General features: G+C 50.3%; 6 protein-coding genes across 6 annotated transcripts; 2 read left to right on the top strand and 4 right to left on the bottom strand.

Moving 5' to 3' along the window:
- Positions 1-1,576: 1,576 nt before the first annotated feature.
- On the top strand, positions 1,577-2,502 carry N7466_000502 (basic helix-loop-helix domain-containing protein; the record flags this gene model as incomplete). The annotated part of the gene is made up of 2 exons (XM_057159900.1): positions 1,577-2,096; positions 2,162-2,502. 2 exons carry the CDS (start codon positions 1,577-1,579, stop codon positions 2,500-2,502), a joined length of 861 nt encoding a protein of 286 aa, XP_057026148.1.
- A 707-nt stretch (positions 2,503-3,209) lies between these two features.
- On the bottom strand, positions 3,210-7,230 carry N7466_000501 (exocyst subunit SEC8; the record flags this gene model as incomplete). The annotated part of the gene is made up of 9 exons (XM_057159899.1): positions 3,210-4,172; positions 4,248-4,355; positions 4,421-4,569; positions 4,618-4,753; positions 4,806-5,246; positions 5,306-5,422; positions 5,481-6,466; positions 6,521-6,694; positions 6,759-7,230. The coding sequence occupies 9 exons, from the start codon at positions 7,228-7,230 to the stop codon at positions 3,210-3,212; spliced, it is 3,546 nt and encodes a 1,181-aa protein (XP_057026147.1).
- Positions 7,231-7,747: 517 nt separating this feature from the next.
- On the bottom strand, positions 7,748-10,241 carry ampp (aminopeptidase P; the record flags this gene model as incomplete). The annotated part of the gene is made up of 10 exons (XM_057159898.1): positions 7,748-7,995; positions 8,050-8,094; positions 8,152-8,236; positions 8,288-9,122; positions 9,187-9,232; positions 9,288-9,509; positions 9,566-9,627; positions 9,692-9,857; positions 9,927-9,986; positions 10,055-10,241. 10 exons carry the CDS (start codon positions 10,239-10,241, stop codon positions 7,748-7,750), a joined length of 1,956 nt encoding a protein of 651 aa, XP_057026146.1.
- Positions 10,242-10,745: 504 nt separating this feature from the next.
- Positions 10,746-11,777, bottom strand: N7466_000499 (uncharacterized protein; the record flags this gene model as incomplete). Its single annotated transcript, XM_057159897.1, has 1 exon — positions 10,746-11,777. The coding sequence occupies one exon, from the start codon at positions 11,775-11,777 to the stop codon at positions 10,746-10,748; it is 1,032 nt and encodes a 343-aa protein (XP_057026145.1).
- A 1,148-nt stretch (positions 11,778-12,925) lies between these two features.
- N7466_000498 (uncharacterized protein) lies at positions 12,926-13,560 on the top strand (the record flags this gene model as incomplete). The annotated part of the gene is made up of 2 exons (XM_057159896.1): positions 12,926-13,300; positions 13,408-13,560. 2 exons carry the CDS (start codon positions 12,926-12,928, stop codon positions 13,558-13,560), a joined length of 528 nt encoding a protein of 175 aa, XP_057026144.1.
- A 226-nt stretch (positions 13,561-13,786) lies between these two features.
- Positions 13,787-15,466, bottom strand: N7466_000497 (origin recognition complex subunit 2; the record flags this gene model as incomplete). The annotated part of the gene is made up of 1 exon (XM_057159895.1): positions 13,787-15,466. One exon carries the CDS (start codon positions 15,464-15,466, stop codon positions 13,787-13,789), a length of 1,680 nt encoding a protein of 559 aa, XP_057026143.1.
- Positions 15,467-15,967: the final 501 nt, after the last annotated feature.

Genomic DNA, 15,967 nt, shown 5'->3' with positions numbered 1-15,967 from the left:
TATCAGTCATGACAATTTTGTGCAGGATGATCGCATGGGAGATCGACTATTTCTGCAGAACACATATCCACTTTATTTGGGGGTCCTATGATCAGGCGATCTTTCGCATCTTGTAGAGGCTAGAGCCTAGCCCATTCAGTGCAACCCCGGGCAGGATAAGAAACAGACTTGAAACATGTGATGGTTCATTGCCGGAATGTAAGGCAAAAGTAGCGATAAGAAAATAAAGGTAAAAAGCAGGCCAAATCTTGGAATTTGGGAAAAGATGGGGGGTACTTGTGTCTTATTGAACTTATTGTAGTGACCGTAGTATACAACTGTATACTACCAGTACTTCATAGTATCATACTTCTATCCCGCACTTGCCTGAATGGGACTGATAGTGGTCCGTGTCCCAACTACACGTGATAGGGTGGTCGAATAGCCAATCAAGTACTAGAAACATGGAGTGTGTGTGAGGGGCACGGGACTATTGCACATGATTAAAAGGGTGGTGATTTTTTTTTTTTTTTTCGTTTTTCAAGTAAAGGGGATTCAGGGAAAGGAGATGACGGATAATCATAATAAGGGAAGATAGCGATCAAGATTATAATATGATTGATGATGGTTTCCTACGCAGTAAGATACATTCTCTTGAGTCTTGCGGATGTCTCAGGCAGCCAGGCTTTACGATTCGGAATTCACGTCAGGTGACATTTGGCGCGAGCGGTCTCCAAGGGTCCACCGTATTTGTTCTTTCCCTCCCCCTTCACGTGATCTTCTCCTCAACCCTTCCACGTGAGTTCACCTCGACTCGACGCTTTCCCCTCAGAATCACCCATTTTGCAGTAATAATCTGCGATTACGAGTTGATTATCAAGGCGTTCTCGTTCCGAGCTCCATCTTTTTCCTCGCTTCCGTCCTCATCAATTTGGGGAGTGCTTTTTACAAAAGTTCGCAAATCGCGAAACAACGTGACTTCACCTTGTTATTGTCCGTGGCAGGTGACTTCCTGTCAGGTGATAAAGAGGATCATCCAAGGTAACCAAATCTACCCCTCGGACTTCAAACAAAATGCACTTTCCTTTTTCCCACTTCCCCATCTCGCGTCGTGATGATATCGCGAGTGTTTCCCACACTCAACCCTGTCGTCCCCCTTGCCTGAATCTCCTCGGTCGCCCGCAGCCATGACGCGCCTTAGATGTTCGTGAATGACTTGCGACAGAGCCTCAGGGTGACCTTGAGTTGAATCAGAGCTTCGTGGATGGACTTTCGCAATGTGATTAGCCCCTTGAATTCTCGCTGGCAATGAAACCGCTTGATCCCGACCGTCCCTTGGGCCATCCGCCCCAACGGGCGCGTCGAGTTCACGCGTTTTGTCCTTCTCGCCTTCTGTTTACCCCAGGAGCGCTGATTCGTTCCCCTCGGGGACGGGCTGGCCCATCCATCACACTGACCTACCACTTCACTGACTCTTGTGGTCTGTGGTCTAAACCTATTATTAACCCCGTCTTTTTCTGCCTGCTGCTTGACACTAAACCTGCTTCCCCTCACCCGATGACTAACCACTATCCCACTTTAGGCTCTCACGCCGATGATGTCTGATCCCTCCATGAACAGTCCTGACGGGCATGTCCACAAGCGTAAGCGCGAGGGCTCCGACGATCTGGGACACGATCCCCAGCGCATGAACCGTTCTTCCCACGGCAGTAACGGCAGTATGGATGCCCAGCACAATTTCGGGCACTCGCTCAACTACGAGCATGGTCTGCCTCCTACCGGCTCCGAACTTAACATCGACCAACAAATCCTTCAGCACGTCGGCCCGCAAAATGGCATGTCGGATGACAATGCCCTCACCGCGAAGGCTGCTCTCGCTGCCCATGCTCCCCAACACAAGTACCCTCCCCCTCCTGACGCGTCTTTCGATGCCAACAACATGACTTCCGGTTTGAGCTTTGGTGATGACATGGGTCAGCCTTCTATGGGTTCTTCCCACAACCACAACTCTACTGCCGCTGCTGTCTATGCAGCCCGTGAAGCTCAAAGCATGAATCAGAAGCCCACCGTTGGCTCGCCCGAATGGCACCAGATTCGCAAGAACAATCACAAAGAAGGTACGTGGACGCTCTACATCTGCTTAACCGGTTTGCTTCTGTATCACTAACATTTGGGTCCTTAGTTGAGCGTCGCCGCCGTGAGGCCATTAATGAAGGTATTAACCAGATTGCTCGTCTCGTTCCCAACTGTGATAAGAACAAGGGCGCCATACTCCAGCGAGCCATCGAATATATTTGCCAGCTCCAGGAAGAGCGCAAGACTATTGATGAGCGATTCGAACAACACAGCTTGACCACAAACCACGCCATCGCCGAAATTAGCACCTCGAACTCGAAGCTGAAGGCCGAGGTCGGCCGCCGCAATAACGTTGCCCTCAAGTGGCTTCAGCGTTGCCGTGACGCTGGCCTGGAGTTTGATGACTACGAGGAGTCGAAGGACCTGGAGACTCTCGATATGGAATAAACTCCATTGAGCTCCCTGAGGTCATTCGCATGCTTTACGACTGTGTTTTTCTGTAGTCGGGATTATTCATACCCTCATTCCCCGTTTTTTCTTGCCTCCGATGTTTCTCTCCCTGATCTGCGGGTTTGATCTGGTACCTGACTTGTTTTGATGGCTTTTCTTATTCTATCTTCCATGGTTGGCATTGCTCGCTCTCTCTGTCTGATACATTCGGAAGGTGGTCGATGTCTTTATCTTATTACGCCACATTGTTATTTGTTTCCGAGGCGTACATCTTTTCGTCTTTTCTTGCCATTTTTCACAACTCCATTCACCCCTTATTCACTTCACCGTGGGATTTCAGTTTCGTTTTATTCTTGTCGGTTGGGTCGGCGAACTCTAGGTTAGGTTAGGTTGGTGCATTTTTCTCCCGGGAGCCTTAGAGCTCTCGGTACAATTAACTATAACATTATTATGTATTAATTTTTCAACGAAGAAAAGTTGTAAATTCCTCTGTTATCAGTCAACCTTGGAAGATTGAACGCATAGTTCCATCCCTTCAGACCTCGAGGTGTTCCAAGTGCTTGTATCTGTCAGATCACATTCTAAGATCCTAAGTTGCCTACATAATATAGACTCGGTCAAGGGTAAACATTTGAAACAGTGTGTATGAATTTCTAGCTATCAGACAAAAAAAGAGAACAGGGTGTGTGACATTCCGCCGCAAATCAACGTGCATCCCACATAACCTCATTCAGACGCAGCAAAGCATCGGCACTAGCCTTCTTCGCCGACATAAAGTCCTCCCGATTCTCCGCACCCCGAGGACCACGCAGAATCTCCGAAAAGCACAGATCCACCAGGACACGAAGCTCATCATACGTAAAGGGCTCCCCATTCCCAGCCGCCAGCGCCTTATCACCCTGCGCCGCAAACGCTCCTTTCTCCTCATTCGCGTAATCCAACGCCTGCTCCGCGCCTTCCAGGAACCAATCCAGGAACTTGGCGCTCCGCGGCAAAGCGACGACTTCTTGGTCAGCGGCTGCCGGGTCGGCCGTTGGGTCGATGATGATGTTCTTCAGGTTTTGCTGCAGAACGAGGACGTCCAGTTGGAGACGGAGGGCGCCGTTCTCGTTCATGGCGCCGATGTAGCGCGTGCAGGCGACGAAGACGCGGTCCATGACGCGGGCTAGGCCGGACGTGATGAACCAGCGCTCGGCGGAGCCGAGGTATGTGGAGATGTTGGTATCGAAGGCAATGAGGTCGCCGTTTAGTTGGAGGATTGTCGGGGAGGCGGCCGTGGGCTGGTTGAGGATGATGTGCCACCAGTTTTCTGTTAGGCTGGGGGAGGGCGTTGTGGGTTCGGAGTTGCGGACGTTGGGCGGGTTGGGGCCGGACATTGTTCGTGTTAGCATGTGGATGATGCCGCAGCGGATGTCGACGTGGAGGGTTAGGAGGGCGTTGCATCCGAGTCGGTGGAGTGATTGGACGGTCTCGTCGAATGCGGCGGCTGTTTGTTGGTTTAGGGGCAGATGGACTGGTTGGCTGATGCTGTCGCGTTTGGGCTTCATGGCTCCGAATAGGGTCCATCTGCGAGATGGTCGGCCACTTGCGGTGACGGTTGAAGCGCTTGCTTCATGGGAGGTATCGACGACAAGTCTGATCTTTGCAAGGTGACTTCCTAGCCATTGCTAAGAGGGAAGAGCGAGTCAGCAGGGGGTATTTGATATGTGATAGATTAATATGGGGTAAAGTCATTAACATACCATGCTGTTGTAGAGGAGCGAGAGAGCAACAACTGTCTTCGGGTCCGATATAATGTCATAAGGCTCCAAAGGCGAACTGTCCGTCCTCTTCAAAAGGTAATCGATTTCCTGCGTCTGTCAGCTTCGCCTCAAAAGCAGCCTTAGAGTGATTCATTCAAGGGGTTCGTGCGTACAGTATCAATGAGTGTCTTCTTTTTGGCGCCGGCTCCTCTCCATAGTTCTTCTACTACATCATGAATGTCGCCAGTTGCGGCAAATGATGCAGCAGCCTTAAGTTTTACTTCACCCCCGAGATTGCGGGCGGAAACCTTGGTAACCATAGCTTCATGGCGTTAGCATTTACAAAATATTTTGGTTTGCGAAGACTTACACTTATACCAGCCACAACACTTATCGTAGTATGTGACTATCTGGTCGATTAGAAGCTGCGTGAAGGCTTGGTCATGCGGAATACTCGATAGCATCTTGCTAAACTCGCGCACGATGGTCATGAACTTGACCGTTCCCTGGGAATTTTGTTAGACAATTTGATAGCGGCAGAACACAAAGCAAACTTACTCTGAAGATGGGTCGAGGCGAAACCTTCGTCCACTGGGGATCTTCAGTGAATGCATCAGGAGCAATAAAGCTTAGCGTGCATAGATCTGTCACAGTCTCGTCCAATTGAGGAAGAAACACGTTAACCATGAAGTCGTCAAGGAAGGAGGTCAATGTAGACATGGAGATATCCGAATCGACTGGCACAATGTCTTTCAGCCGTTGGATGAAAGATAGCGACGGCGGGAGAAGGATTCTCATATTGAAGACGCTTGGCTCAAGAAGAAGCTTATGGCCAGTTCCTGAATTCCCTTGCTTGGCTTGTGTTGCATCAGCGGCCGCGGCCTTTTGTCTAGACTTAGAGACCAAGCCAGGAACCGATGATTTGAGGATTTCATCCAGTTCATCCTGCTCAGCTTTCATCTCCGAATCCTGGTCAAAGTCGGATAACTTGAACATTTTCTATCAAAAAAGAAATTATTAGCAGCAATATCTTTAATTTTGATTGGATTTTTTTTTACCTTGCTCTTGTCCCTGTTGCCTGAGTTGAAGTTGCGCCGGGCATCTGCCTCCTCACCTCTAAACCTGAAGGATGCCTCGCCATCGGTCGCGAGGTAGTCATGTAACAAGGATCGGATCTAGTGGTTGATGGTTAATAGGGTATCAACCTTTTAATGCGAGAAAATACTATCTTACCTCGCTCTGCAAGAGTTTCCATAATTCCTTGAATCCCGCACCGAGCGTATCGCTTTTAGTTGAGCCTTCTCGCTCAACGATTGCCGAGACCACATCGTGCACGACTCGGTGACCTTCTGCGATTGACTCAAACTTGGCATACAGAGCCCAGAGAAATTCAGAAAGCACATGGCCACGTTGTTCAATATTTTCCGTAGGTAGGTTGGATTTAAGCTGATTGTCATGGGATGAATAGCTGCGGTTTGGAGTAGGATACCGAGCATCAACTTCAGCATTGGTTTTATCAACCACAGTGAACAGCTCTACTGGTAAGCGCTGTTCAATCCGATCAACAGCCGTGTCAAGGTGTCCCATCTTACTCAGAGACTCTATCAATAGCTGGATATAAGTGAAAGTATCAGCCTCCGGGTTTCTAGATGCATCTTCAACCATTGGTGTAGATGCATCAAACTTGGATAGGAAGCTGTAGACAGGACGTTCCCAAGATCGATTACTCGTCCAGGTTGTCGGATTCGTTTCTCCCTCGGTAACGGGTGCCCTCCATCGATCTGTGCAGTAAGGAGACTTGAGGTACAGGTGATCATGCAACTCCTCGATCAAGATATCCGTAAGCGAAACTTCTTGGTTGGTGAAGTAAGCGCGAATGTCGGACAAGGCACCGATATCCTCGAGTTCAGATCGTCGGAGCAATCGCTGCCCAGTGTGAAGTACTTCAACGGCTGCAAGGAATCGCTTGTCCGAGATTCGGGACTCAAGCCTCTCTGGGAGAGATTGAATCTCTTCAATATGGGCAAACAATTGGAGAATATCATCGTAGTTTTGGGAAGACGTTGCCAATCCTTTCAGTTCAGGCTTCGTTGACAGCAACCCAGACTTTGCCTCCTCCAGGGAGTTTCTGAGGTTGCGTACTCGGCTCTGAGAGCTGGAAATGTTCGACTGAATCTTGTGGTATGTACCGATAGAGCTATTGAATCCCTGGTGGTGCTCTGTGGACAAACATTAGTTTTATTTTCAGGTGTAAACGACACAAGAACTCCTACCATTGACAATGGACTTGAGCGTCCGCTGGATTTGAGCATGCATATTCAAGATTGCCGGTTCTCTATCCGCTTTTCCTAATGTACTCGTGTCCATCAAGCTGAGGGCAACATTGACCGGAATGCATTCGGCATCCATCATGAAATCCCAATCGCGTTGAATCGCTTGTAAACATTCTATAGCAGCAACGTATCAGTCCGATCTGCGTAGAATGAGTTTATCATAAAGGGACTAACATACCTTCAACAGATTGCTTTTCACCAGTAGGAATCACTGCAGAACCCACTTCGGGCACAAGCCTGTCGCGACTGCGATTATCCGGATAACGAGCATCCTCCGTCGATCGCTCCTCCCTCGCACTCTGGTATCGCCGATCAGAGCCACCATCCCTCTGCCGGGACCGTGAAGTCGACTGAGAAGATGCTGACGCTTGTTGTCTCTCTCGATCCGACAAATCACGCCTCTGCTCCGGCGAGTGGCCCGGCGAAACAGACGACGACTGGTTCGACTCAGCATAGAACCCGCCGTAACCGCCTGGTCTGCTGCGCTCCCGGTCTCTGCTGCCTCCATTCGAGCCACTGCTGCCTCCTCCTCGACCGCCGTAGCCGTTCACCCCGAGGCTCTCGCTACTACCGAATCTCCCATCATCGTACCGGCCGGTGTCGGAGTACCCGTAGCCGTTGCCGTTACTGTAGCCACCTCGCCCGCTCATTCCAAATTGTTTCTCGCTCTATATGGCCGAATGCCTATGCGGTGGGCGATATTGTGGTCGCCTGCGACAAGGGGCGGGTTGGGCGGGGGACCGCAACGGGCGTTTCTCGTGTTGATTGGGACTCCGTAGTTTAGGTCCTTTGGCTCGCGCACGTTCGTAGGTAGGATGGGGCTGCGACCATTCTTGGTCATACAATTCTGGGCGTCAGAGCGGACAATCGATTTGGAGGTAATCAATGGCGGAGTTGTAGGTGCGTGCCTGAGGCGGGATGGGGAAGTCGAAGTCAAGAGCTCCACATGAGCTTCTCCGGCCGCATTCCCATGTTGCTCTCAGAACCTAATTTAGCTCTGCTATTCTGCGACTACTTCGTACTACGTATAGTTTGAATTACGAATTCATAATCGGAGAACAAACAATGAACTGTTAATATCATATCCTAATATTTGTATTTCCAAAATGAATATGTGCTCCGGAATCGGGCTTCTTGATATGAATGGAACAAATGCCACCTTCCACTTTACTTGGAAATTGGCTTAGTTTCACGCTCAAGCCACTTGCGGGTCAACTCATCCGAGTTAAAGTAGTGGTTTGTCTTATCCCACACCTCAGTGTGGTAATCATTAACCCACTTGATCTCGGAATCGCTCAATAACGATGGCTCAATCAAGTTGCGGCCAATGGGAGTCATGGTAACGTGCTCGAAGCCTAGCCATTGCTTATCGCCAAAGTTGTTGGGGGTTTTGACCTCGCGTGCCATGATGATGTCTGAAACTAGCATTAGCGCGTGTCGCATACACTGCGAGACCTGGGGGAACTCACTCTCAATCCGAATTCCAAACTTGCCATCCTCGTAGTATCCGGGCTCTAGAGAAATTAGTCAGTATTGAAATTAATCGACAGGTGGCGGTTATATTGACGAACCATCTGAGATGACGTTTCCGGCGGCGATGGGAACTTCGGTGTACTGGACGCGAGTACCAATGCCAATGGGACCCTCGTGGACGTTCTATTGGAAGTTAGTAGACTGTAGGTTTGTAATGATTCAGGGTAAGATTACCAAGTAGGAACCGACTCCATGACCGGTACCGTGGAGGAAGTCTAGGCCCTCCTTCCACAGATGCTGGCGAGCCAAAACATCAATGGCAAAACCGCTAGTACCCTTAGGGAATACTGCGGTGTCAATGCCAATGCAGCCCTTGAGGACAAGAGTAAAGGCCCGCTTCTCAAACTCAGTGGGCTGACCAAAGTGGAAAGTCCGGGTGGTGTCAGTAGTTCCATCAAAGTATTGGCAGCCAGAGTCGCAAAGATAGATAGCATTGGGGTCAATGATTGAGCAGCTTGCCTTCTCCGGCTTGTAGTGGATCACAGCACCGTTAGGGCCAGTAGATGAGATAGTGTCGAAAGAAAGACCAGCAAAAAGCTCGTGCTTGGAACGGATCAGCTCCAGCTTATCCGCGGCCTCGACTTCATCCAGCACAGTCTTCTTGTTAACCAGCTCATTCTCGAGCCATGCAAAATACTCCGATAGAGCAGCGCCATCACGAATGTGGCAGGCGCGCATACCCTCCAATTCAGCCTCGTTCTTAACGGCCTTGGCGTCTCCGATCGGGCTGCGGGACTCCTGGACCTGATCCTCTCCTCCCAAGTTGAGGCTGAGTGCCCAAGAGGCCTTGTTAGACAACAAGAACTTGGCAGGTGCCTCGCCTTGAGATTGGCTTCTGGCGTTGCTCAGAGCCTGAGCATCAGCGAAAATGGATTCATATGGTTTGATCACCACATCGTCACCGAGATGAGCCTTCACCTCGGGGGTAAGCTTTTCGCTATCCACGTAGAGCTCTGCAGTAGTCGGGGTGATGACAGCGTAGGAGAAGAACACAGGATTGTAGGGAATACTGCGAATGGTTAGTTGCCCGTGTTCCGGAAAGCAAGAAAAGAAAAGAAAAAAAGGTGTCTTACTCGCTTCCTCGCAGGTTAAACAACCAGGCGATTTCATCCAGAGTGGCTATTGGCAGTTGTTAGGTAAATCCGACCATTAGGCTTGACCGAGTATATCCTACAGATGATGAAACCTGCTTGTTTCTTTGTCTCGAGCTCCTTGCGCAGATCGGCGATCTTATCTTGGAAGCTTTTGCCGGCATACTTCACTGGGTGCACGCGCACCTTTTCACTCGGACGCGCAGGACGCTCGTTGCCCCAAACCAGGTCAATCAGGTTTTGCTGGATTCCGACAAGTGACGATCCGTTCTTCTCAAGAGTCTCAGCGAGTTTCCGTGCACCAGCTAAACAGTTCACTGTTAGCTGTGATATTTAGATGTTTGAAGATTCACAAACTTACAGGCAGTGATCAAGGAAGGGTCCACGCCCACGGCCTTTCCACCCTGGGCTTGTTCCGTAGTCCTGTGGCGCATTCAGTCTTTCTGGTCCAACAGAATTTCCCAAAACCATAATGTATGATGCCTACCATTCTTGCCACGTTGGAACTCCCTCGACTCCACTCTTAAGTAGGGTCCAGTTGGTATCAAGCTGCTTCGCCGCCTGGTTGAAGTATCGTCCATCGGTGGAAAGCGCAGCTTGGCTCAAGGAGATGACCGCGGTACCAGCCGAGCCAGAGAAGCCTGAAATAAATCCTGCAATTGAATGTCGACTGTCAGCGTCCATACCGAGGAACGAGTAGGATGCTTTCAAATGTTGCTAACCTCGGCGACCATCACATGGGGCAATGTATTCGGACTGGTGACTATCTTCGGAAGGCGAGACTGTTGATGGATAATTAGAAAGGCTGTTCTCAGACAAGTTGCGAGCTAGCAAGGGGGCAATAGCATACTATACACATCAACCTTGTGCTCTTTCATCAGCTGCCTCAGCTGCGAAAGGCGTGCGCCGGTGTCCACAGTGCCCATTTCGATTGTGAAGCGTGGGCGGGAAGTAGAGAATAGCCTCGATGGTTTTAAAGGAGACCTTAGCGATCGCAAGGAAGTCCAGGGAAGGCGAATGGGATGGGAGAAGAGCATGGGCTCAGGGGGAAGTTGTGGAGGGGCAATTCACAGACGCCACACAAGAAATTAATTTGGGGCGCGGGGAGCAGAATGACAGATAAGTTGATAACGAGCTCATAGGAGTCAATGAGAGGTCGAGTACAAGCGCGGTTAATGCCGGTCCCCGGGCCGGCAGCTATGAAGTGACCCGTGACCTTAACCTTTCAGTGCCGCGGCCCCGCAAATGCCAATGTTTGCATTGTATCCAAACAATGCCTTACAGTTATAGATTTACAAGTGGTAGAGCGGGGGATAGTAGAGTGTGTAACATTGAACCCATGTGTATAGCATTTTCACTAAATATGTACCACTTGATGACTATGTATATGGTATAACTTCCAAATATTCAGTCGCACATGTCCAATGCGAATGCAGAATGCAGAATGCAAATCTAGTATGTATAATATCCCCCCAAAAAAATCAAGCCCAACACCATTCAAATGTTATATAGGTAACATCCCCGAAATCAAGTCCGCCAGATTACACGGATTCACCCCATGAGATCCATCGCCGGATACATTCATCAACCATTCTGAGTGATTCTTTCGTGGCTGCAATCTCAAACCACTCTCGATGTTCCTTACCACACTCCGCACACCGACCAAGATCACGCATCCGAATCTCTCCCAGCTCAAGATGAATCAGGTGCTCTACACGATGCACATGCGGAACTTTCCTGCCCGGTACAAATATGGCATCATTGCTGTGAGCCGCCTTCTTAGATGGTGACACCCTAGCCGGGGAAGACGACGTTGATGAGGATGGCGTGTAAGGGTAGTACCGGATCAAGGTAAGATCATAGGAGCATTGGCGTCTCCATTCATTCATTCGGCGAGACACGTTACTTGTGCGTCCGATTTTCAGGCGAAGCGTGCCGGGTGTGGAAGCCGTTGGATTCGACGTCAAAGCATTGATGTCTCGGGCGGTGTCAAGGGCATCGCTGACGCTGCGAGGTTGGGTTGGTGGTCGAAGGTTGCCGTTTGTTGATGGTTCAGGAACCAGAGATGAGGCGATATCCCTCGGCACCGAGGCGTCCGTGTCGCCGCGCGTCGATGTGGTTGGGGGTGTGACCCAGAACATATAAATATAGCCCTCTTCATCGGCATCAGATATGGGCTTGGCCAGTTCGGCGAGAACCGTAGCGGATGTCTGTGGAGAGAGAGTCGAGGGAACCCACGATGACAAAGACTGGGGCTTCGCAGCGGCGGGCACCTGCTGTCCTGACGAAGGCAAACGCCCACTTTGTGGACGCCCAGCGGTGGAAACAGGACGCTGTACTGTTTGCGGCAAGTTTTGCGAAGAAGGTGCAGAAGCCTGCGATGGACGAGTCTGCATGGGCTTTTGAACTGGCCTTGCTGGGCGGTGATCTCCGCCGCTCTCTTCCTCCACAATAGTGAAACAGCAGAATGTAGTCTTCTGACGTGGTCGGCGTCTTTGGCTAAATCCACTCTGGGTGCGCCGCTTTGGGTTTGTTTTCTCATCTTTGAGATCCAGTACGCCGAGTCGGTCCATCAGCGTGTCAATGCTGGACCGCGGCTTAGCCGGTGCATTTGCATCATTTCCTACCGTGGATGATACGGATACAGCTTGGTCCTGATGCTGCCAGCAGTACAGAGAAGCCAAGTCTAGAACCTCATGTTGACCACCTCTCTTTTGGGAAGTGGATGCTGGAGACGCGGAAGACGAACTTGCCAAGGCTCGACGACAGGGCCGACCTTGACTGGTAATTCCTCTACATGTGTTTGCTGGATTTTTGGAATCTGAGCGAGGAAGCAAAGATTCTGGCGTTGAAGAGATATGAGGCATCGGTCGGCTCTCCGAGAGAAAACAGACTCCTTTTGGTTGATAGTCGTGAAGCGGATTTTAAGATGAAAATATTTTTGGCTTGGCGGCAGGCCAGAAATAGCCCAGTAGAGCCCACCTGGCATGATGCCGGTGCGGTGAGGAGCAGGAATGTTGTGTCCGTGCCTTCCATTTCCAATTACAACTCCCGAGTCCCGGCTCCCGACATCTCCATCCCGAACGGCGAAATCTAATTTTGTAAACAGCACTGCCTTGTGTGGCTATGTGGCTATGCTCAGAGCATCCACTGGTGATCAAGATCTTGAACATACCTAGCAGGTCATATGGTGCTTTTGCACTCTTATTTTTGCAATATTTATCTCATATTCGAATTACCTGCCTACATACCAGCAGGATCAATGATTCGTGGTAACCCCGGTCAAGCGCCTCCTTACTGGTAAAAACACAGAAGCTCTCGTCCAGGGATGGTACATCTTGAAAGCTGGAGGTACAGTACCTATCGTGTATCCTTTCAATTCAAACGTTGGTCGCAGCTAAAAGTGACCCGAGAAACATAGGGCTGGATTTCCAGTTCCAGACTTGAAAACGGAACTAGATTATCATTTATCCGATCCAAAAGATGGCTAACTTAGAGCACAATTGAAAGCAAAGATCTGTGGTTGTAACTTGTAGCCAATCCCCATGCGCCCCACAAGCACCTGCCAAAGAGTGACCAGTAATAGTGACCACCCATGACATCACGCGGCATCTAAATGGAAAACAACGTAGCTCCAAGCTCCCTTTCCCCAACATAACCATAGCTTCACCTCCAATTAAACTTCAATCTCCTTCTACTCAACCTCCAAATATCCTCCAAAATGGCCTTCCCACTATTCTCGCCTTCAATCGTCCGTCTCGGTCTAGGCCTCGGCGTCGGTCTTTCCGTAGCTACCCTCCACCCCCTCTCCCCCTTCCGCACAGCCCCCATCCAATGCCAATACAGTGCGCCGTACTACCGCCCTGAGTCGCAGGCCAATGCAGACTCCGGCTGGGCTGTTAAAACTGAGGACCCTATTCTCCACAAGCAGGGTCATACGGGCATCGCTGAGCAAGCGAAGGCTGCATTCCTGTCGCCGGATAATATGCGACAGATTAGCATGGGCAGTGTTCTGGGTCTGGTTGCCGGTGTCGGACTGAGGGCTTTCTCGCGGGTGCTGGTTGTCGTACTTGGTATGGGTATTGTGTTTATCGAGGTATGTCTTGGTTCCGGAAGAAGTATTGTTCTGGTCTGGGGTTCTTTGCCCTGTGCGCTACGACTGGACGTCATGTCGACTAATTGCTAATCCGTTTTTTCTTGTAGTGGGCTGCGTCGAAGGGATATAACATCCTTCCGCTGGAGCGTATTCAGAAGCTTGTGAAGAGCGTCGATGTGCAGCGGGCTGTGAACTCGCACCGTCCCTTCAAGTTTAGCTTCGGGACCATGATGGCGCTGGCGGCGTTTGCGCAATTCTAGAAAAGTGCCACTATCTTTATGTAAATAAATCTTGGAACCGTGTGCTATCTGCACTCCATGGGGCGTCATGTCTGAAGCACTGGTTACACTACAGTTGCCTCTGGAAAATATACGCTAGACGCTACTACACAGCCAATGCAACATTGAAATTGGTACATAGTATATTTCGTACAGGGGTATCATGACATCTGCGATCTATATTCCACACTCCCGCGTAGGGCAAACTTTATCCGAGAACCAGATCTTCCAACACACCTTCCATTTCATCGCGAGATAATGGGACACCCAGGATTTCCATGCCGCTGGGATCCATGCGTGATGTGATCATTTGGTGATCGTGGAACTCCTTCAGCAAAGTACGGAACATCATCTCAGAGGACGCGATGAACTCCTCCGTTGCTTTCTGGTACAGCAGTCGGAATTCAACGCCATGCTCATCGGAATTCTCCCCACCATTTGCACCTTCGTCGTCGGAGTGGTGACCATCGTCCATTAAAGTAATCACTTCTGTCAGCAGAAGGCGGTATAAATTGCGTGCATTCTCAGGAAGACTCTTCAGGACGAAACCGACACCATCCTTGCCGCCGGCGCGTTGACCCTTGCGGCCAAGTAGAGAATTCACTTCTTCAACAACATCTGCTTCAACAGCAAATGGGGTGAAAGTAGTGCCGTCGTGGAAGACCAGATTTAGTTGATCGCGTAGACTGATATCCCACATTGCTGTGAAATTGGGTGTATCGGCGGTCACAAGAAGACGGATTCGTGGCGTGGTAGCTAGACGAGCAAGCAGAGCTTGGTTAGCTGCTCGTCGCAATGGCGGTGCGTCAACCGAGTTGATGAGGACTGTTATGGATCCTTCGTGATCGGGTCGGCTTTGTAGCGCCGACTGGATAAGCTCCAGCACTTCCGTCGGCTGTGCACCTAGTTTGGTGGGTAGATCATCGCCAAGTAATGCGGTTGCAATCATCGCAAAGATAGAACGAATCGAGATACCAGGAGTATACCCATTGACAAGGACAATAGATGGGTTTTTGGACGGCGATCGATGGTAGAGCCAGTCGGCAAATTTTTGTACGAGTTTGCGCTTGGATCCATAACCAAACAAACAAATGTTGAAGCCTTCCTCGAACTCAAAATTCCATTGCGGGAATGATCGATGATGCAATGAGAGTAAATATTCCTTCTCATCTTCGCAAGGATCCACGGCTTGTCCCAACTTCTCGAAGTATTCCTCATGGTTCAGCAAAGGCACCTTATTCAAGGTGGTATTGGATGTTTTGATAGTACCGGCACGGTTCTGGAAGAAGTAACGCTCATGTGCAGGTAATTCGCCTTCTGGTGTCGGCGACCGCTTGTTCACAGCACCCTTAGGTCGACCGGCTCGGCGCTTGGGAGCCTTTGCGTCCTTGCCTTTAGGTTTCTCTTTACTAGCATCCTCAACGCTCTCCGTGGCCGGTTCACTAGGCTTTTCTGGTTCCTCATCTTGGAGAATTTCCGCCGCCAGCTGCTCCGACCCATCCCATTCACTATCCTCTGTTCGTTCAAATAATACCCGGGCGCTCTTCTTCTTCGCTGATTGATCGGCCTTCTTGAGACGAGCTGGTGTACCTGCAGCAGGGGTCTTCGGTTTTGTCGGAGTCGCAAAGAGGTTCCGCGCCTTGGATTTTTGGGTAGGTGTCTTCAGCCCGGATTCTTTCAACGGGGTGGGCGCCGTTCCATTGGCCTTTTTAGGAGTTGATAGACCTGGGGGAGGGATTTCGTAGGTGGCATCGCCGTTCGGAGGTGATTGTGCTGGCGCGCCGTCTGGGGGCCCATTGGCCTTCACCCGGGTGGTCCGCGGTCTTTTCGGGGTCGAACCTGCGGGTTGACCATTTTCCAGGCCGGAGTCCGAGAGCTTGCGCTTCATGATGAGCGAGTCAGCGTTGAATCCTGGATGGAGAGGCCAAGGGGAGAGGGAATCAACAATACCATTAGAGATCCGGAGAATGTACGACAGGGACGCGCTGCAAGGGGAGGCTTGGCTTTTTTTTACACACCAAGGACTGTCTCAGAGTTCAATGTAGAGTTTGGTGGCAGGAGGTGATCGGCACCTGGAATGGGACAGCCGATTGGATTGAATTGTCTTCCTTTTGAGCCTTGGGAGGGATCGAGAGCTTGTGGAGATCAGAACTGGTAGCCGCGCAGTGGGTTTTCTCCGCTCCGCCTCGGGGCGTTTGCTACTATCTACGCTTAAAGCGCGTTCTACTCGAGGGATTTAAGATCAACCTAAGCACCAACCATTGGACGAGCGATTAATGTTATTCAATCAATTCATAGCTTCGGGATATACTACTCTCCAATTACCTGAAGTTATCAGCATATCTAGTCCAGTCAATACCATGATGTTCACTAAATCAAATAGGAAAGA

Source organism: Penicillium verhagenii, assembly GCF_028828195.1.
Source record: "Penicillium verhagenii strain IBT 33310 chromosome Unknown utg000002l_segment0_segment0, whole genome shotgun sequence".
NCBI lineage: Eukaryota > Fungi > Ascomycota > Eurotiomycetes > Eurotiales > Aspergillaceae > Penicillium > Penicillium verhagenii.
This window is presented reverse-complemented; position numbering and strand designations above follow the sequence as displayed.